The sequence below is a fragment of the Dicentrarchus labrax genome, unplaced genomic scaffold (assembly GCF_905237075.1).
Source record: "Dicentrarchus labrax unplaced genomic scaffold, dlabrax2021, whole genome shotgun sequence".
NCBI classification, from domain to species: Eukaryota; Metazoa; Chordata; class Actinopteri; family Moronidae; genus Dicentrarchus; species Dicentrarchus labrax.
Window position 1 is genome coordinate 274306 of NW_026136701.1, and position 21497 is coordinate 295802.

At 39.5% G+C, this 21497-nt stretch overlaps 1 protein-coding gene and 2 long non-coding RNA genes across 5 annotated transcripts in view; 1 reads left to right on the top strand and 2 right to left on the bottom strand.

The window, feature by feature from the left end:
- jph1b (junctophilin 1b) overlaps positions 1–8968 on the bottom strand; it is a 53797-nt gene extending 44829 nt beyond the window's left edge. The window contains exon 1 of one of the 2 annotated variants that reach the window (XM_051411533.1): positions 8319–8968. In XM_051411533.1, coding sequence (XP_051267493.1) covers positions 8319–8697 — 379 coding nt within the window. In that variant the 5' untranslated portion in view covers positions 8698–8968. The remainder of the gene's footprint in view (positions 1–8318) is intronic. The other variant, XM_051411527.1, reaches the window with a different exon arrangement.
- Positions 1–21397, bottom strand: part of LOC127370350 (uncharacterized) — an 82239-nt gene extending 60842 nt beyond the window's left edge. Inside the window, exon 1 of the long non-coding RNA XR_007886203.1 lies at positions 19822–21397. This is a non-coding gene — a long non-coding RNA (uncharacterized LOC127370350). The remainder of the gene's footprint in view (positions 1–19821) is intronic.
- LOC127370302 (uncharacterized) overlaps positions 7521–21497 on the top strand; it is an 85543-nt gene continuing 71566 nt past the window's right edge. The window contains exons 1-3 of one of the 2 annotated variants that reach the window (XR_007886191.1): positions 7521–7814; positions 16636–16746; positions 19235–19537. This is a non-coding gene — a long non-coding RNA (uncharacterized LOC127370302). Of the gene's footprint in view, positions 7815–16635; positions 16747–19234; positions 19665–21497 lie in introns of those variants that run through there. The other variant, XR_007886190.1, reaches the window with a different exon arrangement.

A 21497-nucleotide genomic window follows, 5' to 3' on the forward strand; every position in this document is an offset into this window, starting at 1 on the left:
TTTTTTTTTTTTTTTTTACATAACAATAGTTTATGTGAGGATTTTCAGTCAGGATTTAGTCCATCATAGCACAGAGACAGCTCTGGTTAAAGTTAATAATGACCTTTTGATTGCTTCAGACAATGGACTTGTCTCTGTACTTGTATTATTAGATCTTAGTGCTGCATTTGACACCATTGACCATGATATTCTTTTACAGAGACTTGAGCATCAAATTGGCATTAAAGGAACCGCACTAAGCTGGTTTAAGTCATACTTATCAGATCGTTTGCTGTTTGTACATGTTAACGATGAATCATCAATAAATACTACAGTTAGTCATGGAGTTCCACAAGGTTCTGTAATTGGACCAATACTATTTACTTTATATATGCTCCCTTTAGGCAACATTATTAGAAATCACTCCATTAACTTTCACTGTTATGCAGATGATATGCAGTTATATCTATCAATCAAGCCCGATGAAATTAATCAATTATCTAAATGACAAACATGTCTTATGGACATACAGTCCTGGATGAGCTGCAATTTTCTGATGTTAAACTCAGAAAAAAACGAAATTGTTGTTCTTGGCTCCAAAAACCTTAGAGACTCACTGTCTAAAGATATAGTTACTCTAGATGGCATTACCTTGGCCTCTAGCACCACTCTCAGGAATCTTGGAGTTATCTTTGATCAGGATTTGTCATTTATATCCCACATAAAGCAAACCTCCAGGACTGCCTTCTTTCATTTACGTAATATTACAAAAATTAGACACATCCTATCAAAGACAGATGCAGAAAAACTAATCCATGCATTTGTTACTTCTAGGCTGGATAACTGCAACTCTTTATTATCAGGTTGCCCCAATAAGTCCATTAAAACGCTCCAATTAATTCAAAACGCTGCAGCATGAGTGCTGACAGGAACTAGAAAAAGAGATCACATCTCTCCTGTACTAGCTTCTCTGCATTGGCTCCCTGTACAATTTAGAATAGAATTTAAAATCCTCCTCCTCACCTACAAAGCTCTTCATGGCCAGGCCCCTTCATATCTTAAAGAGCTCATAGTACCCTATTACCCCACTAGAACACTACATTCTCTGAATGCTGGGCTACTTGTGGTTCCTATAGTTTCTAAAAGTAGAACAGGAGCCAGAGCCTTCAGTTACCAAGCTCCTCTCCTGTGGAACCAGCTTCCAGTTGTGGTTCGGGAGGCAGACACCCTGACCACGTTCAAGAGTAGGCTTAAGACATTCCTCTTTGATAAAGCTTATAGTTAGGGCTGGATCAGGTGAGTCCTGAACCATCCCTTAGTTATGCTGCTATAGGCCTAGACTATCAGGGGATTTCCCATGGTGCACTGAGCTCCTCTCTTCCTCTCTCTCTGCACCCACTCTTGTCCCATTAATGCATGTTACTAACTTCACTTCTTCCCTGGAATTCTTGTGCTTTCTCGTCTCGCAGGTTCTCATGGATCCTGGTGGAGCCTCCTGCCATGGTCCTGCTTGTCTGTCTTTCTGTCTGTCTGTCTGTCTGTCTCTCTCTCACCCCAACTGGTCGAGCCAGACGACCACCCACCTAGAGCCGAAGGATCTGTCCTAGGTTTCTGCCTTTTAACAGGCAGTTTTTCCTTGCCCCAAGTGGTGCTCATGGTGGTACTGTTGGGTCTCTGTAAATGTTATAAGGAGTTCGGTCTAGACCTGCTCTATTTGAAAAGTGTCCTGAGATAATAATTGTTATGAATTGGCGCTATACAAATAAAATTGAACTGAATTTAATTAAAAAACATGCCATGCATCAATTACTGAGACTTTTTTATGACTCACATTTACATTTACACAGAAATAGGACTGATCATCTCAACAAGTAGCCTACACTTTGCTTCAGCCTCAAAATACCTCATAAGGAAATGAAATGGACTGTACTTGTATAGTGCCTTTCTAGTTTTTCCGACCACTCAAAGAGCTTTACACTACATGCAGTTCACCCATTCACACACAATCATACACTCATTGCAAAGCCCATCACAAACAGAAACTAACTCATTCACACACCGATGCACAGTATTGGGAGCAGTTTGGGGTTCTGTATCTTGCTCAAGGATACTTCGACATGTGGCGGGAGGAGCCGGGCATCGAACCAACAACCTTCCGATTAGTGGACAACCTGCTCTGCCTCTGAGCCACTGATGTGTACTGGGAGCAATTTGTGTTTCAGTATTTTACTTGCACATTTCGATATGCAGCGGGAGGAGCAGGGACCCAAACCGCCAACCTCCTGATTAGTCGACGACCTGCTCAACCTCCTGAGCCACAGCCGCCCAAATGCAAATTATGTATGTATACAGTTTAGAGCCTGAGAAATACGGCTTGCTGATTACAAATGTTTGATTATTACACATATATTCATTGAGATGTAAACAAAATTGTAGAAAAATTTGAGTCAAAATACGGTTAACAGATTTTTCAAAAACTCACACAATAACCTTCAAAAATCAAGTATGGGTCAGGCTCTAATTGTCATTGTTTTGTCATACATTTAAACAAAAATTATATATGACCTGATGCGATAAAAGACAGCATGACTGCAGAAAGGTAGGTGAATTGTTTATTCAAAGCGCTACTGTGCATGCTAACTTTATTATAATGTATTACATTATAATAAAGTAGTGTCTACTTGCTTTCAAACTTTAAAGTTATAACTTAAAGATGATGACATAAGTTTTGATGCACTGACCAAAATAAATCAAATTAGAACTTTTGGTATTTGACTTAATATTTTAAAAATGAAACACTCTCTCAGACTTGACAAAAAATGTATATACATGACAGCTTCATATTACACTTTGATAGAATCACACTAGCAGTGGGTAATTCACACCAAGAATCATGATAACATTTAAGTAACTTGGCATCAACTTACAGTAATACTTTTTTCTTAAATTTGCCTTTTTCCTTTGAATTACTACTGCTCCTAATTACTAAGGTTACAGCTCTTGCCTTCATGTCACTTTCTTTTTTTAGATTAAAACGGCCAAAAGATCATTGGTACTAAGCTACCCAGCATCAGGGATATATGCAGACAGCACCCAGCCACAACCAGTTCACCCTGCTGCCATCTGGGCAGTCGACTGGTCATCGAACGTTTATGCTATTAATTTATTGATTTAAAAAAAATAAAATAATTAACAGCCATCTGTTAAATGCAAACAGAAAACGCAGTAATGATTCTGAATGTCTCAACAAACCGTAAGGAAACCGAACATTTCATTAATTTATTTAAACACAGTAAAAGATAACGTCTTGTTGTTGTTGTTCAAAATACGGAATAAATAACTTCCAACTTCACAAAAACAATATAAATATATATAAAAATACTCAGACTTATCGATACAATGGATAATGTATTATAGGGGTGGGCGATATGGGCAAAAAATAATATCTCAATATTTTTTGGGATTTTGGCGATAACGATAATCAGCCGATATCCTTTAAAATGTGATTAGAATTGTCTGAGCTGGACTTGTGTCCACCAAACGCGTTTACAGCGCTGAGAGCGCTCAAAAACTCATTTTCCAAGCGCCCAGCGGTGTTAAAAGTTGAACAGATTTCAACTTGAAGCGCTCTGAGCGCTGCACTAAAAAAAAACGTCTCCGCTGACATCTTTTTACTGCTGAAGGCGCTTAGCGCTCTGAACGCTGAAGCCCATAGGACCCACGTCTCGGCACTAAATCATCTGAAGTACCGGTAGCTTCAGGGACTGGAGGTGCTTGCATTTTCTCTCTACCATGACAACGCGCTGCTAAACTGTTGCAAGGAGGATGCTAGCGAGAGGTCACGTGATCACGCCATGTGATCACTAGTGGTGTGACTGAATCCTGCCATGCTGTAGAGAGCGCTGCTGCACCGTGTATTAATGGATGTGAGGAGTTTCCGCGGGCGTTTCATTGTTTTTGTCGAAGTAATTTAAATACTCGATAATGGAAATTTGCACATCGTCAAAACAACAATGACGATATTATCGCAAACGATATATATCGCCCACCTCTAATGTATTATGTTATTTACAAATCAACTCGCTACAAACTCACTCATCTTCATGCTTTTCCTGTCCCTGCCTGAACCAGCTGTGTCTAGTCCTGGTTAGAGCTGCTGTAAATTACCTGGCCTCTAAGGCCACCTAGAGCCGAAGGGTCTGTCCTAGGTTTCTGCCTCTTAAAAGGCAGTTTTTCCTTGCCACCTTCGCCAAGTGCTTGCTCATGGTGGTACTGTTTAGTCTCTGTAAATAATGTTATAGGAGTATAAGGAGTTCGGTTTAGACCTGCTCTATTTGAAAAGTGTCCTAAATTGATGCTATACAAATAGAATTGAATTGAATTGAAACTGAAATAAAGGTGAGACTGTATTTGGCCATGGTTAGGGTCACAGGGAGGCTACTGAGCTTGTTGCCTGCTCACCCTTCTCTTGCTATGGGGCCCATTCCGGACCCCTCCCCTCCTCCTCCCTAGCAGTCCAAAAATCCTGTCCTAGTGGTGTTAACACTCCCTGGTACTTTGAGCTTGCAGTCTGGGTACAGTTAGCTAATAGGACCGAAGCTAATGGCAGCAACTTACACAGTTAGCACATGCAGCAACTTACACAGTTAGCACATGCAGCAACGCTGTGTCACAAGACAAAAGGTCCAAGTTGCAACTTTTGTCCCGGTGACCAGGCTTAGCTCCTGTTTGATGCTGTTGCTAATATCTGACTAACAAAAACTGTGTTGTCTAAGACTCTTCTTGCTGGCTAACAGTTAACCTAACTATAAGGGGAAAGCCCTACAAGCAACATCAAAATGCATTGGGGTTTTTTTGGCCAGAGTAGCAGTTTTTATGATAACATTTTAGAATATGGTAAAATACCAGGTAAAATATCATCTGTACAAATATTATATTTTTAACAATTAACCTAAATTAAATTTCCCAAATATTAAATTTGAATCTTATGACCTGTGGTGCCCCCTTTGGCATTATAGTCCACTTTCTTAGTCTAAATAGCCACGTAATAGCCGTAATAGATTAGCTTTTCATCATCTGACAAATACTGCCAAACTCAAGGACTTCATGTTGAATGCCAACCTGGAAAAACTCATGTTGTTTATAGCAGTAGGCAGGATACTTATCAGGACAGATAAATTATCGGCTGATAATGGGAAATTTTATATTATTATATATTATCAGGACAATTTATTTACAGCCGATAATGGGAAATTTTATATTATAATAAATTATCAGGACAATTTATTTACAGCCGATAAATTATTGGTTGATATTAATAATGATTTATTTGGAATTATTATGCAAAAGGATTGATAGACTTTATGCTCTTTGAAAGCCAGAGTATGCATGTAAAGTTTTTTATGAACTATTAGAAAGATTTAATGAACATTTGTCTGAGTTTTTGTTGTGTTGACAACAGTGATGTCAGTTAGTTTTGATTAGAACAGAGCTGTGGAATATTAAATTGTACATCTTTGCTTACTACGTCTTAACCTTTTTTACCCCCAGGAGTGTACCTGCAAGTTATGAACTTCTTTTTAAATTCAACAATGCAAATGTATCGGTTAGTTTATCTGTATTGGCCATGAGAAGCAGTATCGTCACATTTGAAAAAAATCCATATTGTGCAGGTTGTTGCTTATCTAGTAGGGTTGACTACTGCAATGGTCTTTTGACAGGTCTCCACAAAAATACCATCAAAAAGCTTCAGCTTGTTCAAAGTACAGTTCATAAAAAAGTGTTATATATGTAATGTGTAATAATTTATTACAATTATTATAATATTATAGGAAAATGTATTACATATTGGGATCAGGCTGTTTATTACAACATGGGCAGATTGTTACAAAATGTGGGTGTTATTACCTAATGAAGTCAAAATCTATTACATTCTGTCAAAAAAATGCATTGTTATTACATAATGTGTTGTTATCATCATGAGTTGAATTGGTTTGCCTCATACACCGGGAACTCACTTCCTGGACTCAATTCCCACAAAAAAACGCCACAGGTCACATTTCTTAAAGGAAGACTTGTAACATAAAGGTGCAATTAGGCTCTGGGTATGCTAACCAGAGGTGGAGGAAGGATCAAATCCTTTGCTAGAGTAAAAGTACTAATATCCCATTTTGAAAATCCTCCACTACCAGTACAGTACAGTGGGGGTCAGCCTTCCCCCCGCTGCTGAAAAAATAAAATCCTTGTGGAGACTTTGAACACATTTAAAACACCTGTCTTATTTTCTCAATTGTTTATTTGCTAAATCTAATGCTTAAATAAAGCGAAAGTATTTCTTATCTGATTACCTGATTAATCAATGGAACAATCGTTAGAATACTTGATTACTAAATTAATGGATAGCTGCAGCCCTACATCCAACAGTAACAACACAATCTACATAATTACTGTGCTTACTTACAACAACAGTAAAGGTGATCATACACTTAATAAATCAGTATAATAAATATACAAAATGGGCCATCTACATTGCCATAGTGTACTTGGAGCTTGCCTTGAATAATTTACTAAGAACACAACACAACAAAATTTTCTCTCTCTCTCTCTCTCTCTCTCTCTCTCTCTCTCACCCCAACTGGTCGAGGCAGACGACCACCCAGAGCCGAAGGATCTTTCCTAGGTTTCTGCCTCTTAACAGGCAGTTTTTCCTTGCCGCCTTCGCCAAGTGCTTGCTCATGGTGGTACTGTTGGGTCTCTGTAAACGTTATAAGGAGTTTGGTCTAGACCTACTCTATTTGAAAAGTGTCCTGAGATAACTTCTGTTATGAATTGGCGTTCTACAAATAAAATTGAATTGAATTGAATTTCACAAAGGACGTAATCTTATAAAGGAGTATGTTCTGCACCTGCTCTGTTTTTAAACTGTCCTGAGATAATTATTTGGTACTATACAAATAAAACTGAATTGAATTGAAATAATTGACAAGCACCCTAACACATCTACATCTGTCTGAGCATGCTTGAGTCTTAAAGTATTTTGACAGCTTGGACATAAAAAGTTTACGATTCTAAAACCAGCACCAGTGAGCGTCATTAGGTGATAAAACAGCTTTGTGGCCTAGTTAGGAGAGGTCAGGCTCTTGCCCTGATGGCTTCAGCTAGAGAATGTGCTATTTTAAAAGATGGAAGTAACTTGAGACAGTGGGAAGTCTTTTGGCTGGCCAAACATAACTCAAAGCAGCTATCTTGCTATGTGGAATAAGCCATGTTCACAGTGGTAGACTGAACACCCTGGACTAGCCTCTGGAGAAAAAAATGAGAAAAAAAGGACTGCTGTTTTCTAAAAGTTTCTTAAATCATTTACAGATCTGTCAAATTAAAAGCAGGGCCCATCTGGGACACTCACTTTACATATAGTGAAAAACTTACATTGAATTAATTCATTGAGTGAGTCCATTCGAAATGCCAAGGAGAAACACGAGTGTTTTATTTGTTAATGGTAAACGTATACTGTACTTTTATTGCGCCTTTCTAGTCTTCCGACAAATCAAAACGCTTTTACACTACATGCCACATTCCCCCTTTCACACACACATACAGTGAATGGCAAATGCCATTGTAAACAGAAACTAATAATAATCCACATTCGCATCTTGCTAAAGGACTCTTCGCCATGAAGCAGGAGGAACCGGGGGTCCACCGTTAGTAGACAACCTGCTATACCTCCTGAGCTACAGTCCCTTCTGGGCTACTGTAGAAACATAGCGGTTCAACATGGCGGACACCATGGCGGACACCATGGAAGACAACCCGTGACATAAAAGCCTTGTTCTAAGGTAACAAAAACATAATTGTTGTTATGCAAACTTCTTGCTGACACCTTCATCCGATTTCAGAACAAATCTGAAACAACATTTTCAGCATCTTTCGATCTTCCTTGCATCTGATTGGTTGTTTTCATTGAGGCCTGGTGGATTCTTGCAAAAGCCATTAGGAGCACTAGGAGGAGCCCCATATTATCTGTCGTGTGTACTACTGTCAAGATATAGTGATTCAAAATTTTAGCACACATGACAAAAACTTATTTTTCTGCAACATTAATAAAATGTATAATTTGCTTTACAAGATTAGCTCCAAGGTATATGTACTTAATTAAATTGAATGATACCCTATGTTTATAGCAGTACTAAGTATATCCACTTGAATGAGGGTGTGTGTGCTAATGAGGAATTTAGCTAGTGTGTGGTCACTAGGCACACTGCGTTTTGATGTGGTTTCTAAAAATAGACAAAATATGAATATATATGTATTTTCCAACAATGAAAAATATTTCCTCTCACCTCCATCACCGTACGTCTCCACGCCATATCCATCCTGCAACCCGTTACTCCAGGTGCCCTCGTACCTGGCCGGTGTGTTCAGGCTCTGTCGAACTCCGTACCGGCCCTTGAATCCGTGAGTCCACTCTCCCCGGTAAATCCACCTACCCTTCGTTTCTACGCCGAGTCCGTGGCGTTTCCCTTGTGCCCAGTAGCCCTGGTACACATTACCGCTGGGCCAGGTGTAGACGCCGACCACCTCGAAACCGTTGGACCACGAGCCCGAATACTCGCCCTGGCCCTTGGGTCCGGTGCACACACCGTGCCCGTGGGCTTTGCCGTCCTCCCAGCCTCCACAGTAGGTGCCTCCATCGTCAAAGTCGAATCGACCACCCGTCATTCAGAAACGGAGAGTAAAAGTAGCCTACTACTCGGGGGCTTATTAAGAATTCCAGAGTGTGCGAGTTGTTTTCGGATGCGAGATAATGTTGACAGGGAAGCCCCAATGGGAAAATTAGCTTGGGAACGGGGAGTGATAGCGGCTGGGTGCATCAGCAACGCTCTGTTGGTTAGTGAAAGCGGGACGTGGGAGGGTGAGAGGCGGCCGCCACGGCTGCCAGAGTCGCTCCTCAACTGCTGAATTCTGGAAGACTCTTCCTCTCCTCTCTCTGAATTAAAGACTGTTAAGCTATTCAAGATAAAACAATATGGGACTTCCTGTTTGACTTTTCAAAATAAATGCCAACCCTTCAACTATCTAAATATGGGAAATTGCAATCGCAATTACAAGAATATAATTTTTGTATATTTTTTATGGATTTTTTCCGAATGGTACTATTAGCTGTAGCTTAGGAAGCCTACATAGGGCAACATTGCTTTTCCCCAAAGCATTCAGAATAATGCTTTTATTTTGAAAGTAAAAACCCCTTCAGCTTGTACTTGGGTCTCCAGGCCTGTCATGCACGCAGGAGGGTGTATTACGGTTTTCATGTAAAATCTGTTATACCGTTTAGCGTAAAGCACCATACACATCTCTGTGATATTGTTTATTAATTCTAAAAAGATTTTAAAAACTGCCTGTAGATTTGACTATTGTAAGGCCACTGGATTAAAACAAAAACAAAGTTATGGTAAATTGTCAAAGATAATATAGAATATATAAAATAATATATGAAAAAGACCAGTAAAACCAAAGCTTTGATAAACACCTGACCTTTGCTGTATTGTACTTCCTGGTGAAATACTGTCATTAAGAGCTGAGTTTATATGTGAGCAAAGATTTAAACTGACTTCAAGACTTAAACTCATACTGAAACTGTGCTGTTTATCATGTAGAAAGCAGCGAATCACTGGACACGATTTTGTCAGGGTGGCCATGGCCCCCCCTGGCCCCCCACTTTGACAGTGCCCCTGGGCCATCATCTAAAACCATTTTAGGCTACTGCTTTCACTCCTCTGTCCTGGTAAACGACATTAAACTATTTGACGTTTCCACACACAGTGAACTCTTTTCGTTGCATACCACGTAAAACACACTGGCTAAAAAGTAGTAAATATATAGTACAGGTTATTTGTAAATTAGATATATTTGTGACTTTTAAGTCAGACAAGCAAGACCATTAAGACAGTAAGTCAGTCAGGGTACAAGGTCATCTCAGTGCATTGTCAATCACTGCCATCTTCTGGAAAATCAAGTTTTTACAGCTCAGTCTAATGCTTGAAAGAGTTTTCAAACTTCTTATTTTTGCAGGCAACTTTTAAAAAAATATTATGCCGAGAGAAACACATCTGGTGTATTTACATGGTCCCCCAACACTTTTTTTTACAAGTTCTATGAACCTGCTTGGTGTCCATTAATTTATGATGTAGGATACCTTGTTTCAGTTAAAGTCTGTCTGTTTACCGTTCTAAATTAATGCGCTGAAATAAATTGAATGAAAACTAAATATATATGTATGTCTCATAAATATATGGTAAATGTACTGTACTCATATAGCGCCTTTCTAGTCTTTTGACCACTCAATGTGCTGTACACTACATGCCACACTCACCCCATTTGCGCACATTCATACACTGATGACTGCTTACCTGAACAGAAACTACTCATTCACACACAGTAATTTCTGTTTGCTAAGTATTTGCTCCAAGAGCTGGAAATAGAGACAATTCATTGATTACAACTAAGGCAATAAGAAACACAATATATATATTTGCTATTTATTATTTATATATTACCTGTTATATTTCATGTTTATACAGTAATTTTGAACACACTGTCTATTGTATCTTCTCATAGACTGGCACCCACCAAATCACCAAAGTTAGGTAACACAAACAAGCAAAATTATTTGCTTGTGGTCATTGCAACGTGGTTGTGGTCATTGCAACCACCGCCAACATTTTTGTGGAAGTTCTCTAGCTGAGGTTGAGTTGCAAAGACTTCTACAGTATCCATTAGCTTTTTGAAATTGAAAGACTAATTGTTTGAGGAATTAATTAATTAGACAGTGTGATATATACTGCCAGGCTGCTAAAGACCCCAGGCATTTAAATGTTCAGTGTGTGGCATCTAGCAGTATAGTTGCAGATTCACTTGTTTCACCCTCCTCTTCCAAGCATGAGAAAGTAACTACAGTGGCTGTGAAATGAGCAAAAAATGAAAATGGCCCTATCTAGAAACAGTCTTTGGTTTGTTCGTTCTGGGCTACTATAGAAACATGACGTTTCAACATGGCAGACTCCATGGAAGGCAACCTGTGACGTCTGTGGACAAAATCGGCCCAGGTCTGTGATGCGTGTCAACTTTTCACCTATTGGTTTACCATAACAATGAAAAACTTCCTTTTAAGAGGCAGAAAGTTCGATCAGACCCCGGCTCAAAGTAGGTGCCTGTCTACCTCAAACAGTTGGGGTTAATGATGATGACAATAATGATGACGATGACGATAATGATGATAATGACAGCCACAACGATGAGGAATGAAACAATAATAATAATAAGACAATAATAATAAGCAGACAAAACCAGGATCCATTCTGCATTCAGAGAGCATAGTGTTCTAGTGGGGTAATAGGGTACTATGAGCTCTTTAAGATATGAAGGTGCCTGACTATAAAAAGCTTTGTAGGATGGGAGGAGGATTTTAAATTCTATTCTGAATTTTACAGGGAGCCAGTGCAGAGAAGCTAATACAGGAGAAATATGATCTATTTTCCTAGTTCCCGTCAGTACTCGTGCCACAGCATTTTGAACTAATTGTAGTGCCTAATGACTTATTGGGGCTGCCTGATAATAAGGAAATGCAGTAACCAGGCCTAGAAGTAACAAATGCATGGACTAGCTTTTCTGCATCTTTCTGTGATAGGATGTGTTGGACTTCTGCAATGTTACGTAAGTAAAAAAGACAGTCATAGAAGTACCATGGGAAAATGGCAATAGTAATCTTTTAAGGTTTTATGTGATCCCTAGAGATATCCATGTTTAACATAGTTAAAAGTATACCTTTATATACTTAGTAGATCAAGATAAATTCAGTTTTGATGATGTGATGAATCTCTAGGGTTCTCTTCCAGTAGAGAAAAAGTGGTAAAGTACTCTCTTAGGCATCTTTTTCAGTGTGCCCTTTCAATTTAACAATAAATATACACACGTGGGATTCATTATAGGTCACAGCCAGCACCAGAAAATAAAAAACACAAATTGTGTGCTCTTCATAAGAAAAACTATATAAGAAACGAGCAAATGAAATCTCCTCATCCATACCATTAGAAATGTGGATCTCAAGGATTAGTATCCAATATGTCTCCATTTGGAGACGGGCTCTGCCCCCTTCATTAGTTTTCAGTACAATTATGACAGGGAAAATTTTGCATTCTTGATCTAAAACAAAAATTAACGGGCCCTCTTAGGAAAATCTGACTTCACTAGGTAAGGGACCTCTTATAAAAATATCTAGGCAGAGTTTGAAATGACCTAGCAATTTGAGGGTCACTTTCCAATATGTGCCAGTGTCTACTTACTAGTTGTTTAACTGACCTAGATATAGGACTGTAAGTGGACACAAATGCAAGCCCCTGAGAAGGTGTTGCTAGGTTTGAGTAAATCAGACCGCCATACCCTATTGTAATGGTTTTATAATAATTAATCATTATATCACCTTGCTAATCTAACAAAAATTTCCCAATAGAATTTTAAATAAATAGTTAGGAACCACTCCCTAATGGGAGTTGAGCGTGCCTTTACAGTAAATTACAGTAACAGGATGTCTTTTGACTAAACACACAAGCCTCTTTTTTTTCCAAATGTTTCATTCATTCAGGAATGTCTTAACCTGGGGAATGTATAAAATAGATCCTGGAAAGTTACTTACTTGGGTGTAAAAACATGTCCACGTATTGACCACTAGATGGAGGCAAATTAATGGTTTATGTCATTCCATTTCTTACAACGCTATTAATCTTTTTTTTTTTTTTACAAATGTCTCCTTGGCTTACTCATAATGTTGTTTATATTATTGTTTATTTTGAAATAGCTTAATGTTTCTTCTTCTTTTTAGTTTGTACACTTCTCCCTTGATTTTCTCCATATGGTACTGTGTTGACATTGAGTAGATAACCTGAGCCAGATCTATGACCAGTCCAGGGGGTTGTGCCTCACTGAGGACTGACTTTGACTTATAGTACACTGACTACAAAACAAAGAAAGGAATTTTCGGTGTGTAGACTTAGTGGGACTAAGAAAGATCTTTGAATTGGAGTGAGTAAAGTTTATGATATTGATGGTGATGCCAAGCATGCATACTCGTCTCTTTATTAAAGTGAATTAGTGATGAATGCTGCTAATTTATTAATCTTACATCACTAATTGCTGCATGATCCGTGATACATACATACTACACACATGCATGGCAGCGCCACCTGTCTGTGACCAGTGACGATACGTACAATGCAGACCTTAACCCTAGTCCTTCAGAGTAAGGGTGCTAGATGTGAAGCACGAGGAGACACTGATGATCTGAGTGGTTGAAATTCACTTGTGATAGACAGTGATAGACAAATGGTTCATCCAATCACCTGCCAAGTGCCTTTTTCAAGCAGATTTTGAGGAGAGGGGGTCTTGCTTATTCTTTGCAGAGTCACAAGGGACTGGACCTATTGAAACAGATTGGAACCTATTACTGTAGTTCACTAAACCTTTATGTCTTTGGACTGTGGGAGAAAAATGAAGAAAACTCACATACATGAAAATAACATGCAAACTGTGTGACAACTTGCTTGCCCTCCACCTACTCAGTCCTCACTCCCATTTAGTATAGTAGGAAAATATTGTAGAAAGTTGGGACAAAAGAAAACACAGCGGAAATTGTCAACTTGGCTGCAAGTTCTTAACCATCTATCACTAAAGTACGTAAGAAAGAGGGCTGCATGCCCCTATTTATTTTCTATCTCTCTACCACTCTCTCTCCCTCAGTGTTTTACCAACCCCAGTGTATCAGCCTGTGAAAACACAGGAGAGCTGTGTAATTGCACAATTTTAGAAACAATTATACCAGCAGTGGGTGGGTGCGTACACGCTCTTTACTATAATGTTAGATGCTTTCGGGTTTATGCCAAGTAAGTTTTTACACGTACAAGGAATTTGCCTTGGTGCATTGCTGAATGAAAAAAGAAAATTAAAAAAAAGGTACTTAAATATTAAAATATAAATAAATAAAGATAAAGATATAGATAGAAAGATCTAAACTGTACAAGAAAGATATTTACAATGTGCAGGATAGAAAAACCAACGGGAGTGCATTAATGGTCAATCTCCCGGTGCTGATGCCCTGAGAGTCAGAGACATTTTTCCCCAGCTTCACGTGTTGTTTCCTGTCAGACAGGAAGTCTGTAATCCAACTGCCGGAGTAAGGCACAGTGAGCTGGGAGAGCTTGTCCTGTAAAAGAAGTGGGATGATACTATTGAAAGCAGAGCTGAAGTCCACAAACAGTCCACAAACAGGATCCTGGCATAGGTTCCTGGGGAGTCCAGATGCTGGAGGGTGAAGTGCAGGGCCATGTTTACTGCATCGTCGACAGATCTGTTGGCTCTGTAGGCGAACTGCAGGGGGTCCAGGAGTGGGTCCGTTATGGCTTTGGGAAAGCGCAAGGCACTCAAAAGACTTCATGACCACAGAGGTGAGGGCGACTGGTCTGTAGTCATTGAGTCCTGTGGTCCTTGGTTTTTTGGGGACAGGGATGATGGTGGAGGTTTTGAAGATGTCAGTGAACACCGGAGACAGCTGGTCAGCACTGTGCTTCAGGGTGGCTGGAGAGACAGAGTCTGGTCCTGCTGCTTTGCGGGGGTTCTGCCTCTTAAAGAGTCTGTTGACGTCCCTCTCTTGGAGGCAGAGAGTCGTCTCTGTGGCAGAGGAGGGTGGATACACGGAGGTGTTGAGTTGTGAAGTGGCCCAGGCTCCTGGGGGGAAAGGGGAACTGCTGAGGTGGAGCTGGTGAGGGGTGTCATGGGGGATGGTGTCAGGACTGTTCCTTTGTCTGTCAAAGCCTCCTGCCATGGTCCTGTCTGTCTGTCTGTCTGTCTGTCTGTCTGTCTCTCTGTCTCTCTCTCTCTCCCCAACTGGTCGAGACAGACGACCACCCACCTAGAGCCGAAGGATCTGTCCTAGGTTTCTGCCTTTTAACAGGCAGTTTTTCCTTGCCCTTGTCGCCAAGTGCTTGCTCATGGTGGTACTGTTGGGTCTCTGTAAATAATGTCTAGACCTACTCTATTTGAAAAGTGTCCTGAGATAACTTCTGTTATGAATTGGCGCTATACAAATAAAACTGAATTGAATTGAATTGAATTGTTATTTATGATTCGTATAAAATCTTCCCACTGACGAACTAGTAGGTTTTTTTTGTTTTTGTGAAAACCTACATGCATACCTTGTCCTGTCACCTTTCAACTTAGCAAAGCCTCAATAGCAGTACAGGTAACGATACTTGACATACCTTGTATTTTAGCTCAACAATAATTGTTAATCATTTTCTATTAAACAGTTAATGAAGGAGTTTTGAACTTGACATGACATATTTTAATCTGACATGCTGAATCAGGTGGTATAAACTAATAAGAAGTTGCATATAATTAGCATAATGATCACATGGCAAGCACCTAAGCCCCGTCTTCTCTACATCAGCTAGCAGAAGTTATCTATAGTGGATAAAAGTTCACTCATTCAGTCACGCGCAGATCACTTTTAATGAAACTTATTGCACTGCAAAACCATAGGCTTTAGCTCACTGCTTTTCCATCCTAAATGACAGGAGAATAGCTTGGGGATCTGATATAAAAGTAATTAAAGATTACCGGGAGATGGTATCTCCTGTAAAGGAGGTGATGTGTGTACGAGGAATTCTCCTGAAATGCTGAGTTGCTTTAGTTCCCTGAAGAATTACAAACTCAGTGTGGTGAATCGGATCTCTTTACTTCATGCTGCATGGAGAGACGACCTCAACATTGTTCGGAGAGACGACCTCAACATTGTTCAGAGAGCCAAGTAAACAGAAGATGAGTTGGTGCCCCCTGATTCAGTTCATCATTCAAGTGTTAATCATGTATTACGTTACGCCTTCCTTCATACAATAGTCCTTTAATATTACAGTGTTACTGATTTGACCATCAGCGGATTCTTAAATATAAAATGTTAATTTCCCACATACGATCCACTAGAGAAATTAGGTAGCCCTCTGATTTGTTGGACTACAGAAACAGTGTGTTAAAAATGACTAATTAGTAAATTGTAAACAAATAAAATGTAAGAGATTTTGAATACTGAAAGAGAGAAATGATTCAAAGAAGCAACAGTCACAGTAAATGTATAACTGCAGGCAACATACTGATCATATGTCATATACAAACTAGTTCTAATAGATTATAATCATGCTCTTGTAACAGTTTGGGTACGTGTTTCTTCGTTGAGCTAATGTTAGCTTGGAGAGAGTGGATAAAGGCGACATGCATAAACTCATAGCCACGCTGGTACTGGGGTTTCCACAACACTTGATTACTAACACATCAACCTGATCAAGCCCGGTTGTACGGCTACTATTTTATCATACATGAACAAAACAGAGGCCAAACGTAGTCCAAACATTACTGTTGAGTTAAGAGGCAAAAGGAAAAGCAGTAGCTCAGCAAACAGGCATCAATTCACAACAGGTGTACCACTCAAGTAACTCAAGACAGGTTAGGTGCTGTCTGATGACGCTTCTCTCGTATCTAGGCAACACAGAGTCTTAAAGGCACATTTCATAATTTCGGCTGTCACACTCTTATGGTTGCTGTTTTTCTTTGTTTCAGATGGTGTGGGCGTCCACCAACAGAGTGGGATGTGCAGTGCAGACCTGCTATAACATATTTGTGTGGGGAGTTCAGTGGAGAGAAGCAACCTTCCTTGTCTGCAACTACTAAGTATGAGTTGACCCTAACTGTGTAAAATTGTGGGGATAGGGCAAATCACAAATGTAATATCATAACTATGACACAGACCTTTCTGTTTTAAGGATTCAAGGAAATGTATTTATTAGAACACAAGCAGAACAAAAAGAGACTGTCAGTCCTTCATGCTACACACATAGAGAAAAATATTTAGATTTATAGAACAACATAGAAAACTAAATAAAAAAAGCATTAAGTTAGGTATATACATATATACAAATGCGTATACACCCAGGACATAATTCTGCAGTGCATCTTTTGAATTTGCGTCTGGGGGAATGTAAATGCAGCAACAAGATATTGATGATAATCTGGTTTCGTCTTGACAATAAAATAGATAATTTCCATCCACTTTTCCACATGTTTGAGCTCCAAGCATCATCATTGTCAACACAGAATCTGCCTTCTGTCATCCTGCGTTCTGTCCACCCATCAAGTGCTTGATCTGGAATGTTGATGGTGCAAGATGTGCGTACAACAGTCTCTGATTTCCCATCGAGTCTCATTTTGTCCAGACCAAGCCAGGAGCACCCTTATGTCCAAGCTGTGCCAGCATAGTTCCTTTACGACTCTCTTCCCTCTTCTCCTGGAGCAACAGCACCTGTTATGGTGGCTTGTCCGTCTTGTTTGGCTGGGTGGATTATCTCAAAGTCTGTTGAGATACTCACACATTTTTTTAACACTTATAAAACCAGGCATATGCCAGGTCTTGCGCACTTTTCCTTTATACATCCCAATCAACATGAAATTGACCACACGTGAAGCCACTTACCTTGCCTTGCCTTCCTCCCCAAAATTGATACCCCGCCTTGCCTTGCCTTCTTCTGAAAAATAAATATCCTGAAATGAGTGGCAGAGAGTAACAAGAGCAGTCAATGCAGCCAGTTCAAAGAACCAAATTATGGCAGAATAAAGAAAAATGGTCTGATATCAAGGTGGATGTCAAAAGACCAGTGTGTGTGGAAAACCAGAATTGATGCCACACAGCAGTTAGAATCCCTCATCTCTGACATCCTGCCCGCATGTGAGGGAGATTCAGATTTGTATGTTACTATAGCTACTGCACTCAGCTTTTGTGGGCTCAGGTCAGGTTCATATAGATTTTTTCCCCACTCAGCGACACACCCACTGAGAAACCAACTCTGGTTATTGGCAGCTAAATAGTCAGAAACGTGAAGTTAGTGATGCCAGTGACCACAGTTAAATGCATCCTGGAGGCCAGAGTGGGCAACATTGAATTGTATTTTAAACGGCTCCCTCATGATAAAATGTCCCCCAACCACTTAACTATTTAAAGAGAAAGTAAAAACAGGAGGAGTTAAACATAAAAATCTTATTTAAAACTTTAAAGAAAATAAATATTTATCAGGTATCTGCCTTCTTAAGCTGTTAATGAATTAATATCTGATTATAATATTGATTTACTCTGTCTCATTTCCAACTGGCCATATGTGAAATTAGCTCTGAAAACAACAATAAAGCATGTAAAATTAGAACAGAAGAAAGCAAAACATGAAGCAGTTATACAACATAAAAAGCACAGAGGAGTAAGCATCATGTAAATACAATGTATAGTAGGCTGTTAATAAAAAACAATGTTAAGCAGACAATCAGATCAAACATGTAAACACAATGTTTACATTACGGAAGGACAGGTATAACCAGAAGGGACACAATATGACAAACAAACTTGACAAAAAGCCAAAGAAATTAGGTCAGACAAGGCAAGCATGCAATATGATGGCAGGTCTGGCTGCGCTTTAACCAAGATTATATGCAAAGGAACGGTAAGATTCACTTTCTTTGTATGGAATGTCATGGAAGGATGTCCAAAAACTTAGTAGTTGTAAGTTCTTACTGTAAAGGCTTTCCTCCTTGGGACAACCCTCCACCCTGAAACAAGCTACAGCCTTTTGGGTGACAGAAATGATGTCTGGCAACCCAAACTGGAAGTGGTAGCAGTTTCCTGGCATTGTCAGTGATATCAATGTTTCTACCATCTGTTTCTAACTAATAAGAATCAACACAGATTTCATTTTCAATTTATCATTCCCTTTTGCAGTCTGTGGTATAGTAAATACCACAGACCTGCTCTGCCTCTGAGCCACCGCAGTTAGCCTGTTTATGGTCAGCACTGTGCATTGTAAACAAACTAGCCAACAGTTTGCAAGGCTGAAGAAGGATGCATGCACAAAAGCCCACGTCTAGTCAGAAGGAGAAACACACCAAAAGGGCATGTAAAAGTAGTCATTGCTGCAGTGATGTGACCACAATTGGATGTGGTTACAGGTGCAACAGAGCTTACTGACCACACCCAACCACAGCCATTTTGGCTGCTCAAAGATGTGGTCAGAGATGCAACACACCTGAAAGGGCTGTGTGGATCTGTATTGAGCCCCAGACATGCATACATCTCAAGTGGTTTTATTTTGCAGATAATGCTGTTTCTTGTTCTCTGCAGGGTAAACTGGATAGGAGAGCCTCCGTACAGAGTGGGGATTCCATGTTAAGCCTGTCCATCCAGCCATGGAGGTGTGTGCAGCAACAATATGTGCTTTCCAGCTTTCTAGTCCAACTACATGTACTGGTTCAAATAAAGAGTGAGGAGAATGCTGGTTGTGGTAATATGGGAAATTATACATTATTCTGCTTGTAACTGCATTACAAAATGTGTTATGTTATTCAATTCAATTCAATTCAATTTTATTTGTATAGCGCCAATTCATAACAGAAGTTATCTCAGGACACTTTTCAAATAGAGCAGGTCTAGACCGAACTCTTTATAACATTATTTACAGAGACCCATCAGTACCACCATGAGCAAGTGCTTGGCGACAAGGGCAAGGAAAAACTGCCTGTTAAAAGGCAGAAACCTAGGACAGATCCTTCGGCTCAAGGTGGGTGGTCGTCTGTCTCGACCAGTTGGGGTGAGAGAGAGAGAGAGAGAGAGAGAGAGAGAGAGAGAGAGAGAGAGGTGCACAGTAACAACAGTACTGGCAATGGCAATCTAGCAGGACCATGACAGGCTCCACCAGGATCGATAAGAACCTGCGAGACGAGAAAGCACAAGAACTCCAGGGAAGAAGTGAAGTTAGTAACATGCATTAATGGGACATGAATGAGTGCAGAAAGAGAGAGGAAGAGAGGAGCTCAGTGCACCATGGGAAATCCCCCAATAGTCTAGGCCTATAGCAGCATAACTAAGGGATGGTTCAGGACTCACCTGATCCAGCCCTAACTATAAGCTTTATCAAAGAGGAACGTCTTAAGCCTACTCTTGAGTGTGGAGAGGGTGTCTGCCTCCCGAACCACAACTGGAAGCTGGTTCCATAGGAGAGGAGCTTGGTAACTGAAGGCTCTGGCTCCTGTTCTACTTTTAGAGACTATAGGAACCACAAGTAGCCCAGCATTCAGAGAACGTAGTGTTCTATGATTTGTTAAACTGGTAGATTACTGCTCTGAAAAAAATATCATGGCAATCAGAATAGACATCAAAACATAATTATTTTTAGCACTGAGAGCCAATTGTCTGGAGTAAATTGTGTGATTATTTGTTTGGACAGGCACACCTGTAATGCAGGAGACTGACTTTACATATCTTTTTATTTGCATATTGTTTTCCCCTCATTTTTAGATTCATAATGTTATTTAGACAAATTAGGACATTGTAGATATTATTTTAAAGGGCCAATGTGTAGGATTTAGTGACATTTATCAGTGAAGTTACCGATTGCAAACAACTGAATTCCGCTCCCCTTGGACACATTAGACCCTATGTAGAGCCAGTTTGGTTTGTGCATTCACTACTGTAGAAACATAGCTGCTTTACATGGCAGACTCCATAGAAAAGTACCTGCTCCCTCTGTGGATGAAAATGGCAATTTTTTATTTTCAGGTGATTATACACTCATGAAAACATACTTATGAATATTATATTCCACATCTGCCAATATATCCCCAACCTGTGGTCAGGACCCCCATTATTCTCAGTGTTTGTGCACTGGTGGCTTCAAATTTCTATATCTCACTTATAGAATTTGCCTGCTGGAGCAGGACTAACTTCCAAACTATTTGTGATGTCACAAATCATGCTGGTAGGCCTTGCCCCTTAAAATCAGCTTTTCAATGAGCACAGAGAAACATTTCACTTTCAGCAGATGAATGTGAAAACACCCTTATAATGTCAAACTCTGCACATCCATCTTTCTGCACAATGAAGAAGCAAAACAGATTTGACTGAAGGGGGCTTTAAAATTGCTGTTGAGTATCATCCTGTTTCTGAAAATTATACGGCATAGATGGAAATATCTTAAGGTGCAGAAATTGAATGGCTAGAATTGTGCACAGTATTTGTAATAGTGCAAAAAGATAAATAAAAACAGTAATATTCTTATACATCAGGCATGATGTTCTGTTTAATTTCTCAATTAGATTTTTGTTGATGGCTTCCCCTTTCACTGTATATGCAAGTGTGTGTACACAGTATTAGTTTTAACTTTTTCAGCAATTTAAGCTACAGTAGCTCGGTTCATATGGAGGACTGAAAGTGCCACAATTAAATAAATAAATACACCATTAAATAATTACTTAAATGTGTCATTAATTAATTAAAATTGGAATTAAATACATAAATATGATATTAAGTGTGTCATTAATTAATTCAAATGCTGATTCATTTAATGCAAAATACATATATAATTATTTCACTATTTACATTTACATTT